Raw genomic sequence first — 20,460 nt, 5'->3', positions numbered from 1 at the left:
TTAAGAATATGAATAACGAATAAATATTGACAACCACAAGAAAAAGGTATCACTTTACATTTCATTGTGTATCAACTCACTTCTCATCGGAAAAAAACAAAAACTGCCTACCAGGCTATCCCTCTACCAATCCTATGTAAGTATGTATATAAATGAAACTAGGTATTACAACAAAATTCAGCACATGCCATATATATGGCATATTCCCATATTCCTGTGAACGATTTCTGCCCAATAATACTGGATACTACAGGAAATCTGTTAACATAATCGGCTGCAGTAGCTGTCCAGAGAGGAACAGAGGAAGATAAGCCAGTGATATCTTAGTAGCGGCATCATTAACCTCAAACATATCTATCCAACCTCCAAGGCTTCTCAGGATGACTTGTGATTCCATGGATATAGGATTCTCAACATCATAAGAATTTGGATCGTTTCTTTTCTCTCTTCCTCTCTTTTCTGGATCCAATTTCTTCGTAACCATTCTTACCGGTGCTTCCATTCTCTTTGACCTTCACAAACGATTTTGATTTCGAAGTCTTCCTCTTCTTACCAGAGGAAGAGGGACTACTACATTCGGCATTGCCACCACGAGGCAGTGGTTCTTCCTCATAATCATTGTCAAATTGCCAATTACATAAGATATCCTGCTTCTCATCATACTGTGAATCCAATGCCTCACCAGCGCCTGGAAGTAAATTGTTGAAAGTCAACTCGCCTTTAATTCCTCCCTTTCTTTCCAGCAAAACTGGGTCTGGTCTAATAATTGTTCCAAGTATACTTTTATTAGGACCCAAATTCATGATGGTCTTGGTATTTGTAAGTGTCGCATAAGCCATCATGAATGCTGATCTTATCTGAAGAGGGAAACACAACAGTTGAGAATTTAGCAGCAGAGTAATAAGCAATGACTCACCAATTCGCCAGTACAAAAGATACAAACTATGTTTGAGAGCTCAGCTCCCGATGAAACAGCAAGAGCACTAGAATCAGAGAGTAAAGACGTTCAAGCAATCAAAGTTCCAAATAAACACTAGACATGCATCTAGATTCAGCTCACGATGAAACAGCAAGAGCACTAAAATCAAAGAGTAAAAACGTTCAAGCAATCAAAGTTCCAAATAAACGCTAGACATGCATCTAGATTCAGCTCACTATGAAACAGCAAGAGCACTAGAATCAGAGAGTAAAGACGTTCAAGCAATCAAAGTTCCAAATAAAAATTAGATATGCATCTAGATTCTAGAGCACCTGTAAGAACAAAGTTATAAACAAAACAGAACTACACATGGTCCTAGAAATAAATTTTACGATCCTAAAACAAAAAAAGAGTGCAATTGTACATGAAACAGTTGATTCACCAAAATTAATCTAGTTAATTACAACCAACATAGGAATAATAGAAGTATACTATGTAAATAAATCTCTCAACACTAGTAGAAAAAACCAAAATGGAAGCCAATAATTGGAAGCGGTTTATCAAATCCGCTTCCAATTCCTTACAAATACCCGCCCAAATTTAAAAAAAAAAAAAAGGGAAGAATTGGAAGCGGTTTAGGTTGAACCGCTTCCAAAAACCAATTTGAAGCGGTTCAAACCGCTTCCCTTTTTCAAAAAAAAAAAAAAAAACCCGGCATTACCTCCATTTTTCCCCTCCATTTCAACGTATTCCTTGCTCTGAATTCCCCTCCATTTCTTCGCTTCCACCATTGCTTCCCTTCAACTTCCACTCTCACACACCTACACTCCACCATAACCACCATATATAACCACCGTCACTTAACCCCACCACAACAACTAGCAACAACCTGCCAAAAGCCGCTGCACCCACCACCATTGGCGTTGTTTTAGGTCATTGTTGAACTCCACACCCTGCACTGTCGCCGCCTCCACCCCCGCGACAACCACCACCACAGCAAGCATTTCCTTTGTGGACGCTTTGCTGCTGCTGTTGCTTATTGACGCTGCTAGCCACCACACTCGGCCTCACCACGACCTTTGCTGCTGCGACGTTGCTTGAGGACCACCACCACCACAGGCATTCCTTCTCTTTGTCCCTCGCAAATTAGGGTGAGTTCATGCTTACTTAATCTTACTACCTTATTTACATGTTCTTAACAATTTCCCAAATTTTAGGGTTTCAATATTAGTTAATCATATTTTATGTTAATTATTTTAATAATTATTCGTATACAAAATGTTAATTCTTACCTTAATTGTATAATGTTATAAGTTGTTTGAATTTGAGTAGTAGCTAAAAAGTGATGAATTATTGAATATGGATTGTAAGTGAGCTTAGTTTGCTTGTAGGTAGTCCAATTAGCATTGTATGTATGAATTAACTTGTGTTTTGTTAAATGTCAAACAAATGGAAATTTTTGAATGCTTGCATCATCATTTGCCTAGATACCCGTTCAAGTCTTTCTCATTAGGAGGAAGACTTGAATAGTTCCCGGTTGGGACTGTTCTTGGACGTTTAATCTCACTTAGGTAGTAAATGTATGTCTCTTTTTCGATTTTAAGGAATATCTCGGCCTAGCATTTCGTCTCCATGTTCTCCGGGTGCATATGTAGGTAATTATTTACCTACATTGTGTACTTGGAGAACTGGGGCGAAATGCTGCCGGATTTTCCTTAAAATTGGAAAGTTGACATACATTCACTAGTGAGATTAGACGTTCAAGAATGGGTTAGGTTGGAGTGATAAGGACCTTTTTAGGAGCATTCATTTTTACACTATATGCATTAATGATATAAATACAAACGATGTACTTTGATTATATGTTGCAATTTTACATTATTTAAAATGTGTTGGTTTGCGTAAAGGCAATTGAAAACGTTGATGGATCGCGGTTGGATGTATGGTAGACGTGATACGTTCAATTTCTTTAATGGGGTCCAAGAGTTTTGCGAGAGTGCTTCACAATATCAGATCAAAACGGGTGTGAATGACCGTCAACTGTAATAATGTGACAATGGTCGACAGTGTTGATACAATAAGAGATCATGTGGTATGTCATGGGTTTAGGCCTCAATATCATGTGTGGGTTTGGCACGGTGAACAGGGATCGTATAGGGAGAATGTTGTTGGGAATGATACTCACAATAACAAAGCCGAGATTCGTGTGGAAGATGATTATGGTAGTGATGGTGGTGGAGATGGAGATGAGGATGGGGATGAGATCGAGGACGGTGGTGGTGATCACTTGGATGAGATGATGCATAATGTTGAAGGTGAATTTGGTGACCGATGTGATGTATTTGAGTCGTTATCAGAGGCTGCCAAAAAGCCTTTGTATCCCGGGTCAAAAAAATACACCAAACTATCAGCCGTGCTAACACTTTTTAACATTAAGTCAAAGTATAACTGGAGCGACACTAGTTTTACTTCTTTGTTGACTGTGTTATGTGACATGTTGACTGATGAGAATGAACTTCCTAAGTCGTACTATTATGCAAAGAAACTCATGTGTCCATTTGGTTTGGAGTATAAGAAGATACATGCATATCCTAATGACCGTGTTCTTTATCGAAATGAATATGAAGAGTTGGAGGAATGTCCACGTTGTGGTCAGTCGCGTTACAAGCGAAAGAGCTGCAACGCTGGTATGAAGGGACCTCCTGCCAAAGTGTTATGGTATCTTCCCATCATTCCAAGGTTCAAGCGTCTATTTTCAATACCAAAAGATGCTAAGAACAGAGGGAAGAAAGAAAAACGGTTTGCTGAAGCATCCGGCTGACTCTCCGGCTTGGAAGAACATCGATATGAAGTTCAGGGCATTTGGTGATGAAGTGAGAAATTTGAGGCTTGGGTTGTGCACCGATGGTATGAATCCATTTGGCACTCCGAGTACCCAACATAGCACATGGCCGGTACTTTTAGTGATCTACAACTTGCCTCCGTGGTTGTGTATGAAACGAAAATACGTAATGTTGTCTCTTTTAATAACTGGTCCAAGGCAACCTGGACATGACATTGATGTTTTCCTTGAGCCCCTTGTTGATGATTTGAGAAAGATGTGGGACGAAGGAGTTTCTGTTTATGATGCCCATAAGAACGAGATGTTCCTAATGCGTGCAGCCCTGATGTGGACCATTAATGATTTTCCCGCATATGGCAACCTGTCCGGGTATAAGAACAAAGGGCATAAAGCATGTCCTGTTTGGATCGATGACACACCAAACGTGTACCTTGAACACTACGGCAAAGATGTGTACGTGAGGACCCGACGATTGCTTCGGCGCGATCACCCATATCGTAGGCAGAAAAAGGCCTTCAATGGGAAAGTTGAAGAAGGGGTTGCGCCTAGGCCATTGAGTGGACATGAGGTGTATGGTCGAGTGAAGGGTATACCAACTGTTTTTGGTAAAACTTCGAAACCTTTAGACCCACATGCCTTATTTAAAAAGGAATCGATCTTTTGGAAGCTTAAGTACTGGAAAGAACATGATATTAGACATTGTCTCGATGTGATGCATATAGAGAAGAATGTTTGTGATGCAGTTGTTGGGACAATAATGGGTATTCATGGCAAGACAAAGGATGGGAAGAGCGCCCGATTAGATTTGGAAGCGTGGGGTGTTCGTCCGGAATTGTGGGTGCAGCCAAAGGAAGGGAAGGCAATGGTAATGGAAAAGGTAAGGGAAGATGGTGGCAGTAAACGTAAGGGGGAGCGTAAAGGAAAGGGCATCGGTGTATCAAAGAAGAAAGATGAAAAGGTGTATTTACCTCCAGCTTGCTACACATTGTCAAAGGACGAAAAACGGAAGTTCTGTGCTTGTTTGTATGACATTAAGGTTCCCTCTGGTTTCTCGTCAAACATGAAAAGATTCGTTTCCTTGAATGGGGAATTGAAGTTGACTAGTATGAAATCTCATGATTGTAACATGATGATGCAAGTATTCCTACCGATTGCCATTCGTGGTATTTTACCAAAGCACGTGAGAGAAGCTATTACGAGCCTTTGTTCGTTTTTCAACACTATATGCAGCAAAGTGCTCGATCCTTTTACACTTAATGCTCTCCAGGCGAATGTAGTTGTAACATTGTGCAAATTTGAGATGTATTTTCCACCATCATTTTTTGACATCATGGTGCATTTGGTCCTTCATTTGGTTCGTGAGATCAAGATGTGCGGTCCAGTCTTTATGAGGTGGTAATATCCTTTTGAAAGACACATGGGCACATTACAACATAAAGTTAGGAATCCAGCCCATCCAGAAGGTAGTATGATTCAAGGGATTGTGGCGGAGGAGATTGGTAATTTCGTGGCGGAGTATGTTGCCGTTGCCGAACCAATTGGGCTTCCCACTTCCCGACATGAAGGGAGACTTGATGGTCATGGCACACTCGGGTCGAAACGGATTTCACCTACTCATGATCAGTTCTTGCAAGCTCACTTATTTGTGCTTCATCATGTTGCGGAGGTTCACCCATATTTAGAAGAGCACATGGATAGTTTGCGTGCGGAATTTCAATCAAAAGGGGAAAGGGCACTAATGCAGTTGCATAATAAGATGTTTGTGACATGGTTCCATGATCGAGTCATGCGTCAATTGGATGAGAGTGTCTCTGATACTATAAAGTGGCTAGCTTATGGTCCAAAGGAAGATGTTTATTCTTTTGAGGGATGTGACATTAATGGGTATACATTCTGGACTGGGCATCGTGATCAGAAATCCTCATCGACTCAAAATAGTGGTGTCACGCTTGTGGCTTCATCAATAGAGTTTGTCAGTACGAAGGATACATCACCAGTTGACGCACAATTATCCTACTACAGACGAATTCAGGAAATATGGGAACTAGATTATCGTGAGTTCAAGGTAGGTCTATTTAAATGTAAATGGGTCGATAATATTAGGCGCAACATCAGACACGATGACTTCACTCTTGTAGACCTTGGCCACCTACGGGATAGTTTGGAACCATTCATCCTTGCATCTCAAGCTAAGGAAGTGTTCTATGTCACCGACCCAGCCGATCCTAAATGGTCCATCGTCCTTGCTAGCAAGAGAAGAATCTTAGGGGTTGGAGATGTCGAAGACGAGGACGAATATGATGCGTTTGATGATTCGCCCCCTTTCACTGCCCCTAGAGTTGACGTATCAAATGATGTAGACAAGGATGCAAATTATATTCGAGCAGACCACAATGAGGGAATACTCGAATGAGGTACATTTGTTTTTGCATCGTAATGTCAATCTTCTTTTTTGCCATTTTGTACATATTTTTCTACCTACGTTCTTGTATTAGCATGAAATCATTACCTTTATCGCATTTTCAACTAGTAAACATGTTTTGTATACCTAATGTGAGTTGTTAGAAGGATTAGATGTGAACTAGGAATGAAACTAACGAAGTTGGGACTAGGTAGAAGCCCTTTTTTGCCATTTTGTACATATTTTGTTCATTTCGTTGTTGTATTAGCATGGAATCATTTCATTTATCGCATTTTCATATTTTAAACACTTATTAGTATACCTAATGTGAGTTGTTACAAGGATAGTTGTGTGATAGGTATGAAAATAACGAAGTTGGGAATGGTAGAAGCTCCGGTTGCCATTCTGTACATATTTTGTTCAATTCGTTCTTGTATTAGTATTTTCAGCTTGTAAACATGTTTTGGGTACTAATTATTTGCGTTGCTTGTGGTGGTAGGTGTGTACATAAAATGGGTCGTGATGAACACATTCACCACGCAGAGGTTATGGATGATGAAGACCATGGTAGTTCTCAGTGACGAGTTGTATGATGTGAATAAGGAGCAAGATTTGGGCGAACCAGAAGACCAAGCTCATGATGAGTTGCAGCGCAGGTTTGACGCTTATGATATTGTCTCCGAGTTTGTACAAGATTCAAACGGCCAAATGGAGAAGCAACGTCAACTGAAAACCAGCAGTACACAAAAGCCATCGGGAAAGAGAAAGGTTAGGGGTCCAACAAAAGCATTTAAGAAGCTCGGGGAACAGATGGTTCTAGAGTTTGACGAGTTGGGTCAACCTACTGGGCAATGGCGCAGCAAATATTCCACACATTGGCATCCTAACTCGTAAAATACCGATCACACTTGACTGGCCAGAGATTCCAAAAGGGTTGCTTCAAATGTTTTGGGATGATACAATTGTAAGTGTTTATTATTTCAGTTTTGTTCATGAAAATTCAAGTCAAAATGTATGCATTCGTGCGTAAAAACCGAACTTCGAGCCTAAAAACAAAAATTCGTGCCTTAAAACCAAACTTCGAGTTCAAAAAACAAAAAATCGTGCCTAAAAACCAAACTTCGAGCCTGCCTCGTTGTTGGTGCAGCATGACAGGCCTGGCTGAGCTGCCTGCCTGGCTGGGCAGTGCCTGCCTGGCTGGGCTGCCTGCCTGGCTGGGCAGGTCCCTGCCTGGCTGGGCTGCCTGCCTGGCTGGGCAGGTCCCTGCCTGGCTGGGCTGCCTGCCTGGCTGGGCAGTGCCTGGCTGGGCTGTGCCTGGCTGGGCTGTGCCTGCCTGGCTGGGCAGGTGCCTGCCTGGCTGGGCAGGTGCCTGCCTGGCTGGGCAGGTCCCTGCCTGAGCAGTGCCCAGCCTGGCTGGGCTGCCTGGCTGGGCAGGTGCCTGGCTGGGCTGCCTGCCTGGCTGGGCAGTGCCTGCCTGGCTGGGCTGCCTGCCTGGCTGGGCTGCCTGCCTGGCTGGGCAGGTCCCTGCCTCGCTGGGCAGGTGCCTGGCTAGGCAGGTCCCTTTTTTTTCGTTTCTCCATTTTTTCGTCAATTTTTTTTTTCACTTTACTGACATGGAAGTTTGCAATTCTTACAGAGTGTGTTCAATATTCCCGATGACCCAGACAAGAGGAGATCGGTTGAAGGTTTTGTACAAGAGAGATTCAAAAACTTCAAAAGTTTGTTAAGAACAAGATGGATCCATAAGAAGCAAAGGCATAAACCCAAGAAAACTTCGATGGGTAATGCAGGAGAGGATGAAGTTGAGAAGAAACCGTGGGATGCATATCCACAAATAACGAAGGAGGACTAGGAGAAGTTCGTAGCGAAATCAACAACTACTACTGCACTTGTATGTAATCTTATATAAATTACAGTTTGAAAAATTTGCTCACTTCATATAATGATGCGAACAATTGCTAATGTGTAGGAAAGAAGTCAACAAGCTACGCGCAATGCTGAGAAGAAAATGTATTACCATCATATGGGTTGTAAGACATTTGCGGAAAGTCGAGAAAAGTGGATCAAAGAGGGTTTGTACCCCACATCCAAAATATCTTCACCTGATACACTGATTCCCTCCACGGTGACATCTTTGGTTAGTCGTGCCAATGACTGGTGTTGTGCTATGCATGGGATCGACAAGGACACCGGGAAGTACGTCATGCACCCGGATACCAAAACTATAGCAGATGCACTTGTAAGCACCCTAATCTATGACATTTATGATAATATTTCACCGTTATCATTATCTAATATTTCGATAACGACTACGTCTAACTTAGAATGATCATTTTTTTTGGTGTTATTGCAGCTCGAGCATACGTCAGAAGTAGTTGAAGGCAAGCTCACTCCAAGCTTTGGGAAAACCATACCACCCTGGCGAGTAATTGGAGCGGGTGGCAAGCAACATGGGTGGGAAAAGGTTATGGGTTCAGATTACACTAGATCAGGAAGATCTAGATCAAGTGTTAATTCGCCCATCCGAATGGATGCCAAGGAAAAAGAATCAATAAAGGCGGAGATTCGCAAAGAGGTGCAAGAACAGTTGCAAAGTCAATTCAATGCTATTTTGAAGCATATGAACTTGCCAACCTTGTCTATGCCCCTGTAACCCCAGTTGACTCATGTAGTCAACCCAAGGATGCCATGGACGATCCACTTGTTGGCAGCGAGGTAATTGTTTTACAATTGAGTTCAATGGCCTCCATATCATCAAACGAGGCCTTAGCATGACTGTTTTGAACTTTTGCAGAATCCTAGTCCGACGCATGCAGATTCAAGAGGGATTGCAAACCAAAAACTTGATCCTTTTCCAGATGTTCAGGTAATTTCCAAGTCTCACTAATATGTCCTTGTATTAGCATGACGCTGGTTAATTAGGTTATAACTTGTCCTAATAAAATGTGTAGGAAGAGACGCCATGTGAGCTCCTTCACCCCGAGAAAAACATGGATGGTGAGTTGGTGGGGTATGGTAGCGCACAACCGTTTGACAAGGTCCATTTCAAGTCTACTACTAATACCCACTACATCTCCGTCGGCATCAATTCCATAGTACCTGGGTTTGAGGACTTGCCACTACCGGTGCCTAGAGAGGAATATGACTTCATCACGCTACTTGATGCGAAAGGTAGCTTTGTGCAATGGCCACGTGATCGAGTGAGGTTGATAGGAGGGGTAAGTGTACACAACATTATTGGTTTTTAAAACATGTCCCAAACAGCTTGTAATTTAACCATGTGCTTTTGTGTTACAAATGAAAATCAGTCATCCAAAATGAAGAAGGTGGAGAAGCCAAAATCTAAGAATGTCCAACAAGGACAAGGACAAGGGTTGACGAAGAGTTCGAGAGGTTCGACTGCGAGTTGTACTCCACTAGTAGAAGCTGACATACTGAACTCGTTGTCCAAAGCATGTACTTTTCTTCACAACCGTGTGAGCGAGTTGCCTAGGGGTAGATCTATTGAAGTGACTTTACCTAAGGCAATGTTCCACTATGATGACGATGGGATCGCACCAATTACAAAAGAGGATGTGAAGGAATTTCTATCGGGTGCCATGCTTAACATTTCCATCATTCAAGCTTTCATGAAGTAATTCACTTCCACTAATCATAATCACCCTAGCTTTGCATTTTCGAATATAAACAATGTAATTAATAAGTAATCCCTACATTACTGTCGTGAAGGGCACTACGAGATCACCTTGTTAGTGGATGCAACTCCGAGGCTGCAATTGGGTGGTTATGCCCCGAGCAAACCTCCATTACCAAATGCTTAAGCAACCCTCGTGAAGTGGAAGATTACCTAGAAAGGAGTATGAAGGAATCAACTCGTGGTGGAGATAAGTTCATATTAGCCCCTTGTTTTGAGGAGTACGTCACAAAATGTCATAATTTAGTTTTTTCCTTTTTTCCAAATTCTGAAATTGCAGTTAGCTGAGGCGTATAATATGTTCACGTTTATGTAAATACCTGCAGTTCTCATTGGACCCTTTTGGTGATTTGCGTATCCAGTAACACAATCTACCACTTTGATTCTATTCGACAGACTCCACCACGGAGGTTGCTAGTGAAGAACCTACTGAATAGGTACATATTGCTTCCCTTTGTTGATTGCCCTAAACTTAATCACTGAGAATTTATGTTTCTAACTTAGAACTTATTTTCCTAAAGTGTTATGAAGAAGTTAAACTGTCGTTCTGTTGAGGGTCCTAAGTGGAAATATGCAAAGGTAATGCCTTGAGTTAGTGATTTGTTTAATATACTTGGCTTCGGTAATGGCAACGCATGATAACAGTACCTTTGTGGCATGTCAGTGTGCGCAACAAAACAACGGACTTGATTGTGCCCTATACGTGATGAGGTTTATGCTTGACATAGTCAACAATTGCTCGGAAGCACAAGTAGATGAGGTATGCTTTTACTGTATTCAATCTGTACCTTGCTTCCATTATTGTACCGAACATAAAACAAGCGTAACACATGGGGGGGTGCTACATACTGATGACAGTGGTTGATTTTTTTTGTCATCTTTAGTTTTGCAAGGTTGAAAGAGTAGGTCCGTTGTCAAGCAAGGAAATCAATGAAGTTCGCGACATGTGGGCTTTTTTCGTCACGTTTGTTGGCATCTAGGTAGAATCGGTGTAATGGTTATAATGGTTATATTTGGGTAAGTAAGAAGCTCATTTGAGAAATTTTCACCTACTTACGCTCCTATTACCTCGTATTTGCATGAAAATTAATACTTTTAAGAAATTTCAACCTATAAACATGTTAAATATACTAAATATGGTATGTTACAGTAGTTGGATATTAGTTTTTAAAGAAATCAAAGAATTTGGGTAAGTAAGAAGCTAACTTATGCCATTTTCTCCTACTTATGCTCCTATAACGTTGTATTTGCATGAAAATGAATACTTTTACGCTATTTCAACCTATAAACATGTTAAATATACTAAATATGGTATGTTAGAGTAGTTGGATATTAGTTTATAAAGAAATCAAAGAATTTGGGTAAGTAAGATGCTAACTTATGCCATTTTCTCCTACTTATGCTCCTATAACGTTGTATTTGCATGAAAATGAATACTTTTAAGCTATGTCAACCTATAAACATGTTAAATATACTAAATATGGTATGTTAGAATTAGTACATGTTAGTTTACAAAGAAAACAAAGAATTTGGGTAAGTTAGTAGCTCACCCAGCCAGGCAGGTGCACAGCCCAGCCAGGCAGGCAGCCAAGCCAGGCAGGCACCTGCCCAGCCAGGCAGGCAGCCCAGCCAGGCAGGCACCTGCCCAGCCAGGCAGGCAGCCCAGCCAGGCAGGGACCAGCCCAGCCAGGCAGGCAGCCCAGCCAGGCAGGCACCTGCCCAGCCAGGCAGGCAGCCCAGCCAGGCAGGGACCTGCCCAGCCAGGCAGGCAGCCCAGCCAGGCAGGCACTGCCCAGCCAGGCAGGAAGCCCAGCCAGGCAGGGACCTGCCCAGCAGCCTGCACACGCACGTGATGCATGTGATTTTTGTGCATTTCGGCCATTTTCGTGATTTTCGGTGAATTTCTGTGATATTGGTGCATTTCGATGTTTTGATACTCATGACAATTTTGGTTTTTTCTTATTTTTTTTTTCTCTAAAGTTTTGCAAGGTTCAAAGGGAAGGCCCGTTAACAAGGAATGAACTCGATCAATGAAGTTTGCGACATGTGGGCTTTTTCCAACACATTCGATGCCATGTAGAATTGCCGTAATGGTTATATTTTTGGTTTGTTAGCTTGACTTTATTAATTACTTATTATTGTCAACATTATTTTAATTAAGTACGCATTAGTATGTACGTAGTATTTCTAATTGTAATCTTAATATATTTTGGTGTAATTAAATATTGTTGTTCATTAAATATATTAAATGATGTTACCTTTTATATATATAATTATTTCGTGTTATATATATTATTGTTTTATTTTGTAACTAATATTAATATTATTATTAATTAATAATATTAATTTTATTATTAATTATTAATAATAAATTTGTATCGATTAATAATATTATTTTATTATTAATTACAAATACTGAAATTATTGTGAAAGGTCACTAATAAAATTATTATATTAATATTATTAGTAATAAATTATAAAAAATAAAAAATAAAAAAAACTACAATTGGAAGCGGTTTGGCGCCAAAACCGCTTCAAATTGTTGAATTTTTTTTTTTAAAAAATGGGAATTGGAAGCGGTTTGGCGCCAAAACCGCTTCCAATTGTAGATTTTTTTGTTTTTAAAAAATGGGAATTGGAAGCGGTTTGGCGCCAAACCGCTTCTAATTCTCCACTTTTTGAAGCGGTTTGAACCGCTTCCAATTCTAACTGACAATGGCAAGCCCCCCAAACCGAACCGGTTCAAAACCGCTTCCAATTATGGGGTTTGAACCGCTTCTAAATTAACATTTTGTACTAGTGCAATAATGCTTAATCTGGCTTCTTTGGTTACAATTTCATATTTTACCTGTCCCACTTACAGTTTGTATGGCCATTGTTCAATTCTAAAACTTCTAAAAACAATTAAACCAAATTAACAATTAAATTTTCTTCAGTTTGCATTCCTATCTTTCAGCAAAGTTAAGACACTTTAAATGGTTGCAAATTTGTTATAAGCTTGGAAAAAAAACCACTAGAACGGTTAAGCTCTTAATTTCTATGTAAAGACATCACAGGAGAATATGCCCTCGAATAGCATCTAATGGGTTCTTTGTCTCACTCTTGAGAAGATATTATTAGAGAGTTAATGCATGTAACTATATCATATACAACCTCTACTTCATATTATGTGCAACATTTGCTAAAAATGGATGTTACACACTGTGCAACAAATGTTTTCTTTCCTTTTAAGTTGTCATTTCTCTCCATCTCTCTCCTCATCACATGCATTTCTATCTTTCTCTCTCCATTAAACACTCACAAACATATTTTGCCTAGAGTCCATGCAAAGGCCTTTGTTGCACATAATATGAAGCGGAGGTAGTACAAGGATCTCAAAAGTTCCCAAAAAGTAGCATCCGTCTTAGCCACCAAATAATTTCCCTTAAGCTGGCAATCAAACATTAAAACAGAACAGAAAATATGGAAGGAGCATAATTCAATACCCATGAAAAATGAGCCAAAAGTTAGATGATCGAAAGTCATTTGCTCGGAATTTTGGAAATCAAGAGCTAATGATAACACTCTCTCACCACCTATAATGCTTGGACTAAAACAAGTATCCAACTTGGGTATGGATCTGAGAGTTGGGCATGAAAAATTCTAAAATAAAATATATCCGGAGGTGGAAGTCTCCAAAGATATGATAACTGTAATGCCAATTTTGGTTCTTACAATTGATATTCATGCGGTCAAAGTAAATAAGTTTGACTATAATTTATGATTTGCATACAAGAAAAAAATGTTACTCATATCATGTATGATTTCATTAGATTTATTTAATGTGCATCTTTAAAATATTATTTTTTATAATGTCACTAGTGTGCAATTAAAGATATTGATGTCCAAAGATGTGCATTAGAGACCGCATACTATGCAAGTAGAGCAAAATGACAAGTATTAAAATAATTGGCACTAAAATAAAATCTTCTAAGAAAAGGAATAAAGGGTTGAAGGGAGGAAAAAGTTGAAAAAAAGGCTGCATAGGAAAACTCAAGGGTTACCATCTTGGATAGATTAGGGAGCTGGATGTGCTTATCCCATTCAATAAAAGACAGGCTCTCGTCAACATATTTTTACTCCATTGCCTTAAAATTTTAATTAAATCATTATAATACAAAGCCAAAAAAAACCAGTAAGTTCTCCATTCAAAAGGAGCAGGAAGATACAGAGACGAAGGTGACTAAGGGGAGATATGAAGACAAAACAAACCCAAAATAAAGTCACAAAGTCATGATTAATTTCCTTTCTCTACAAAGCACTTAACGTAATGGTGCCTACAGGACCCTACCTCAATTTGTTATAATTACCGAGATCCTCTCATGGCATGTACAATAATGCAAGATTAGAAAAGGAATTTGCATGCAGACAATGAATCCTTATTCTTATAAAACTTTCACTGCAGAGAATTCAATGATCACAAACTACCAGCAGATTAAACAAATCTGACTATTTCAAAATGTGAACGGAGAGAAGAACAGAGTTGTCCAGGAAAAGAATATACCTGAAAGTAGTTAAAAGAGTTCTTCCCTATGTCATTTCCAGGTGTCTGCATACAAACAAAAGATAGTGTCTGCTGAGTAAAAGGAAAATTCAACTTTCTAAGGAAACTAAGAGAGCTAGCAAACCATTTTTAACCTCAGAGTATAATGCGAAAAAGCAAATTTCTCAAGTGTCGCAAGCACCAAAAAAAATAAATATGAAGAACAGCAGAAGTAAATTTGAGATAAATAAGCGTAAATTTGACCTGCGGATCTTCTATTGATATAAGAAATGGGCGTCCCTTAGTTTGGAACCTGGAATGCAAACAGAGAATGACATGTTGTGTAAAGTATGGGAAACCATCATCATGAAAATTTAAGCCATCAATCTGTCAAATGGCCAAAACTACATAGCAAAACATGATTCTTCAAAAAGACGAGAGTTTCAAGCAAAGAAAGAAACATACCCCTTGCGACTCTTTAAATAAAAGGTTCCTGTTCCATTGCAGGACACACCAACATCCCAAGTGTTTAATCTATGAGCATAAAACTCAAAAAATTTAACCTGTTTGCAAAAGAAAAAACTGCTTATAACATATGTAGAAAGGCATGCAAATTAACAGTAATAGCTAAGACTCACACATGCTTCAATGTCCTTTAAAATTTATTAGGGAAAAAAACAAATTAACAAAAAAGAGAGAAAATTCAATCTTAATTCACAATGCTATCCCAAAGTTAAGATATTGTACAAAAAATACCTCTAATCAGTATTCCCCAATAAACAAACCATGCATATTTTCCAATAGATATAAGCTACAATGAGTATAGTATTACCTTTTCACACTTAACCTATTTGCAAAAAATAAATGAATTACTTCCTCCACTTTTTTTAAATGCAAACTTCCTTAGCACGCTTTTTAGGATTTGATTAGAGTGGGTAAACATGCGGCTTTATCAAAATAATTTGATTACTAAGATTAGACAAGGGTTAGCTACTACATGTATAAATTATTCTGATTGATTTGTCCATTTACAATACTACATGTAAAAACCTATATCCAGCACCACCATCCATCTCTCCTCTCCCCTCTCCCCTCTACTCTAAATAAGCCTTTGAAAAGCATAAAGTTCATAATTTCATTTCAATCCTATATGAATCCCTTTACTTCTCCTCCCTTCTTTAATCAACATATCTGACTAAAAACAGAGGTCTATAATTTCAAAAAGCTATGCTTCAAATAGTATTTTTTTTATGGAAAATCAGTGGAACACACCAAAGACAACACATCAAAAGGCTTTCAATCCTCAAATTGAACAACTCCAAAGTTGAAAACTGACAATTTCAACAAGTCCATATTCTCTATCCTACACTACCTACATCTCTAAACAATAAGCCGAAATTTCCCTAAATTACCGTCTACTTGAAGACTCACCAGAACATATAGCTTTGAGCTCGAAATGCACATTTAAAGACTAAAATAAATGCAAATTTTTTGTCAAGTCATCAGCCAACTCCAACCAATTCCTTGATTTTCTTGTCAGAACAATTTGAATCAGTAACTGTTGGTCTTGGGTTGAAACTTCAAAGCAATAATTGAGTATTTAGGTACAATCAAATCTCTCGTCTAACTGAGATCAACCCCCCACTTTCTTCCTCCTATTTAATTGAGTGCAGAGATAATTCTGCTTTCATGGAAAGTAAGGAAAATGGAGACAAATAAAGGTGAAAAAAACTTGAAAAACTGTATTACTATTTTACAGCTGCCCTTAATCATCTCTCCTCTCCTTAAAAACTGTGCAACAGCAAATCCCCCCACCCCCCCCCCCCCCCGGGGCAGGGTTGTGTTTAATAAAAAGTATAAAATGATCGGTTGTCTTATTGAAAAACTGGAGACAAAATGCTACTTAGGCCCTAATCTCTTCACCTTACAAAAATAATACTCCCTCCGTTTCATAATAATTGCAACACTTTCCTTTTACATCCGTTTCATAATAACCGTCATGATTCAATCTTTAATGGTCAAATAGAATGTCAATGCCAGTTAGGAAAATAGGACAACCTCACTACAGAAGAAAATCGCTTTGACAAACTTCAAAATGATTAAAGAAAGGAACTTGCACGAAGCGGCCTCAAAAAATTACCATCAATACCATGTGTCTCAATGTTCAGAGAAAAACACATGGTCCTCATCATTTCAGACTTGTAGCAATTGCTAGTAAATTTTAGTTTATTAAAAAGAAAAGACTGTAAGAAAAATAAACCGTAATAAGGTAAATGATAGATACGGAAATCCAGTGACTCCCATTCCCTGTAAACAATGAAGAGAGAGAAAATTTAAATTTTTTATCATCGTAACATACCAATAATATTCCCAAGTTCTGCTCTGGAGACCTTTGGCAGTCATTCACACTCTGTATACAATTAAAAGAGGTTACAAAGTCAATATTGCAGGTTCAGTAAAAAAGGCGCTAACTTATAATTGGCTAATAAGTACAAAGAAGAAAGATAGTCTTACAGAAATTACTACCTCTGTTTCATATTATTTGAAACTATTTGACATAAAGTGTGAGTAGAAACTGTCTAATCATTACAAATAATATGAAACGGAGGTAGTAGAATAAACAAGCTAAATTTCTTCTTTGGAGTCATGAGCCATAAAAGAGCAATAACACTGAAACTTTCACGGCATTCCCTCATACTGTGCTACAGGTTTCATGACACAAAACAGATTCCCAAGCATAAGATGGCAATCTCTCTATTTACACTTAATAATCATATCACATATATGAGAAATAATTCATTTTAGTGATCCAGTGAGCAGAAATTAAGAACGAATTTGGTGAGCTATTCCTGAAGATGCCTCATTTTGAAATAAATAATGAAAAAGTAAATATTAAAACCAATATAATAAATATCTTGTTGGTAAAACGAATATCAAATGAACAGATATGTAGAGTACATTAGGTTTAAACTATCAATTTTCATTCGCTCCCCTGCTCCTCAAAGGATAAATCTGATGAATTATTCAACAGATCAATAGTATACACTAAGAATGAGGAGGGAACTATGAGCAAACAGAAGGAACAAAGTGCCTTCTCTTTCCGTCTTTCATTCTTGTATTTTTTTTACAATACCGGGGGGGGGGGAGTGGGGACAAGAGAATATAGAATATTTTCTTATTTAAAGATGTTCTTCATTTCTTCAGAGATAATATGAAACTTTAGAAAGAGTGATCAAGAGGAGAATGAGGGAGAAAGCTACTTCAAGTAATCAAATTGGTTCGTTGCTCTGTATACTTACAATGGAATCTCTATGGCCTCACACAAAAACAATACAATAAATCCTCCTATTCACCAACTCTAAAGATTAAAGTTTCACTTACTCGCAACATAGCAATCAGCATGGCAAGCAGTGCATAAGAGCCAACTCCTCCAGAGTAAACCTATAATTGAGCAGAGATCATGAAGTCAAATGGAACTTCAACTCCCAAGCATTGAAAAGAAGTAGACAGCACATTGATGCATAGGTTAAAGTGCAATACTGTACCTCGTTCAACTCTCTCTGCTGCAGGAAAACCTTAAGAATCAAACAGAGAGGCCGCAAGGGAGGCAACCTTGATATTGCATCCTGGGAAATATATTACAAATATATTATTGAGCTATTCATATTAGACAATAAAAATGATAAATGTAGCCAAATCAGTAAAGCAAGAAATTAAATTAAAATCGATGGTAGTAAACGTTGAAAAACCCATCATTTAAGAGTGGATTAGTGTTCAAGATTTTATATCCAATACAAGGTATGCGGCAAACTTCAAGTTATTAATACTTATTATGGTGTGAAATAATAGCCATGCATCAATTAAATCTTGATCCAAAACCCAGTCCCTGAAAGTAAAGAGTTACATGGATGCTACAAGGCGGGGAACCAAATGGAATGAGAAACAGAGAAATATTGGGTTTATCTATCCATTTGTTGCATCCAGGTTGGAAGCTCCCATATTCAACAACTGTCTTTGGTGCCTAAGGATGCCTCCAAACACATCTACTTGCTTCACCCACAAGGATAAAGTAAGGATATGATCCAGATATCTTCCTACATTTTCCATACATCACAAGTCTGGACAGCTGAAGCAATTTATGTAAAAAATAAATCAAATTATAGCCAAACAGAAACCCAATAATGTCACATCAGCCAATTATCATATAGAGAACTCTTTTGGGACACAGCCAGCCATTGAAAGTCTCCAAATGTTAAGATCACCATTCCAGTCTGTATCTTCAAATTGTGCAATTTATCAAACAAGGAATGTACGTCCCAAACTACCCATTTCACAGAATAGTGATACAATCTGAGCAGACAGATCAAATATTTGAATATTTTAATCATAAAAATGAAGGCAGCTACTTACATCCAAAAGGTTTAGAGCTCATCAGATTGAATTAGCTAGTTTTTAAGACATGCTATTCACTTCTCCAAAAATAAATTAGGTAATTCAGAACAAACTACATATTAGTTATCGAGGTTTGAAAACAATTGCCTAATAATTGTGTTTATTTAAACAACTACCATTTATCAAGTCTTGATTCGAGCAAAACTACCAAAAGACAGAAATCGTTAGCAGCTTCTAATGATAAACCTCGCTTAACAAAATTTCCCTCCCCTTTCAAAATCTTCTTCTCTTCACAAGTCCAACAAACTCCATTGAAATTCAAAAACTTTTACTCAATTTCCACCATCTTTCAACATTCATGCAGCAAATTGAAAAACTTGGTAATTTTCATTTTCCAACATAATAAAATTAAAAATCTATTGAGTTTCAAATCGGGGTTTACAATTGTTGAGAATCTTGAGATAGTTATTCAATTGATAGTAATAGTTCTATTCTTTGGATTAATCATTGGGAGAAAATGTTCAATTAACCCATTGCAATTTACAATTACCGCAAAAGTTGTAAACTTTTGTTCAGTACTTCTGGAATTCAATGGAAAGAGGGTAGAAGAAAAAAGAAAAGAGAGAGTAATTACGTAGGAAATTTGAATAGTGAATATAAGTTTTAACTAATAACAAGGACTAATAGGTAGTTGTAAAGGATGATGGTCTTAATATAATAGTTAAAAACTGCAAATATTATGACTTTTTAGAAGAATAGCTACATAATAGAATATTGAACTTTCTATGAGAAATAGGATTCACAAACCTGGATATACTCAGCAGCTTTGGGACCATTGTCAACATCAAAACTACAACAGCAAAAATCCATTAGATTCCAAAGCAAATGAAGATATGATCAAGTAAACATTTATAATCCAAAATTTACTAATCAATTCATTTTCACATCCAGAATATAAGGATCACATGGTACTTCATTGAAGTGGCCGGCACATTTTAGTATTATACTTTATTGCATACACCTTGACCATCTTTTCTTCTCATGTTTTTTTTACTATTTCCCAATCAAGCTTTTCACCAACTCTCTTATACTACATAATCAAATAACTTTTTTTAAGAGCAGTAGACTGATGACTTGATATTTCAGATGATTACAGGGTGATGGCTTGAGTGGTGAAGGTTTAATTTCCAATAAACTGAAATTAATGCATTAGACCTCTCCAACCACCACTCCTAATTTTTCTTCCTATGAAACTACTGGAAGTCATTTGGTAGCCTCAAACGGAATGTTTCGATCATTCCAGCCTACATTTTTATTTTAATAGGCAAAACAGAATAGTACTTTAAGCTACCAAGAAGGTGTTAACTTTATTCAAAAGGAGGGTTACAATAAAAAATAAAACATCATGCCAGTGACTCAATGCATCACTAGTCTCCTAAAAGGAAAAATGAGTAGACGAAAACTCAATCCCACAATCCATATACAGGACCATCGCCAAAAAGTCAAGATATAAATATATAATTGGTCCACAAGTCCACACCTAAACCAGGATAATAAGAGCAGCTCATACACCTTCCTTATGATGATCCACTGATTCCTTTACATAGATGCTATGTTACTCAGACTCACCAAAAAGTGTCAAACTCACAAGACGTTCTTTGGCACTTTGACACTGATACATCTAGTTTTC

General features: G+C 38.2%; 1 protein-coding gene across 1 annotated transcript in view; it reads right to left on the bottom strand.

Moving 5' to 3' along the window:
- LOC110693272 (non-canonical poly(A) RNA polymerase PAPD5-like) overlaps positions 1–20,460 on the bottom strand; it is a 35,989-nt gene continuing 15,529 nt past the window's right edge. The window contains exons 6-13 of the mRNA XM_021870435.1: positions 19,578–19,620; positions 17,924–18,004; positions 17,760–17,819; positions 16,738–16,788; positions 14,844–14,941; positions 14,643–14,691; positions 14,400–14,444; positions 1–857 (exon numbers count right to left, since the gene is read on the bottom strand). Of these exons, the coding sequence (XP_021726127.1) occupies positions 417–857; positions 14,400–14,444; positions 14,643–14,691; positions 14,844–14,941; positions 16,738–16,788; positions 17,760–17,819; positions 17,924–18,004; positions 19,578–19,620 (868 nt within the window). The 3' untranslated portion in view covers positions 1–416. The remainder of the gene's footprint in view (positions 858–14,399; positions 14,445–14,642; positions 14,692–14,843; positions 14,942–16,737; positions 16,789–17,759; positions 17,820–17,923; positions 18,005–19,577; positions 19,621–20,460) is intronic.

This window comes from Chenopodium quinoa, unplaced genomic scaffold (assembly GCF_001683475.1).
Source record: "Chenopodium quinoa cultivar QQ74 unplaced genomic scaffold, ASM168347v1, whole genome shotgun sequence".
Lineage (NCBI taxonomy): Eukaryota > Viridiplantae > Streptophyta > Magnoliopsida > Caryophyllales > Amaranthaceae > Chenopodium > Chenopodium quinoa.
The sequence above is the reverse complement of the archived record's forward strand: the minus strand, read 5'-3'. Positions and strand labels throughout refer to the sequence as shown.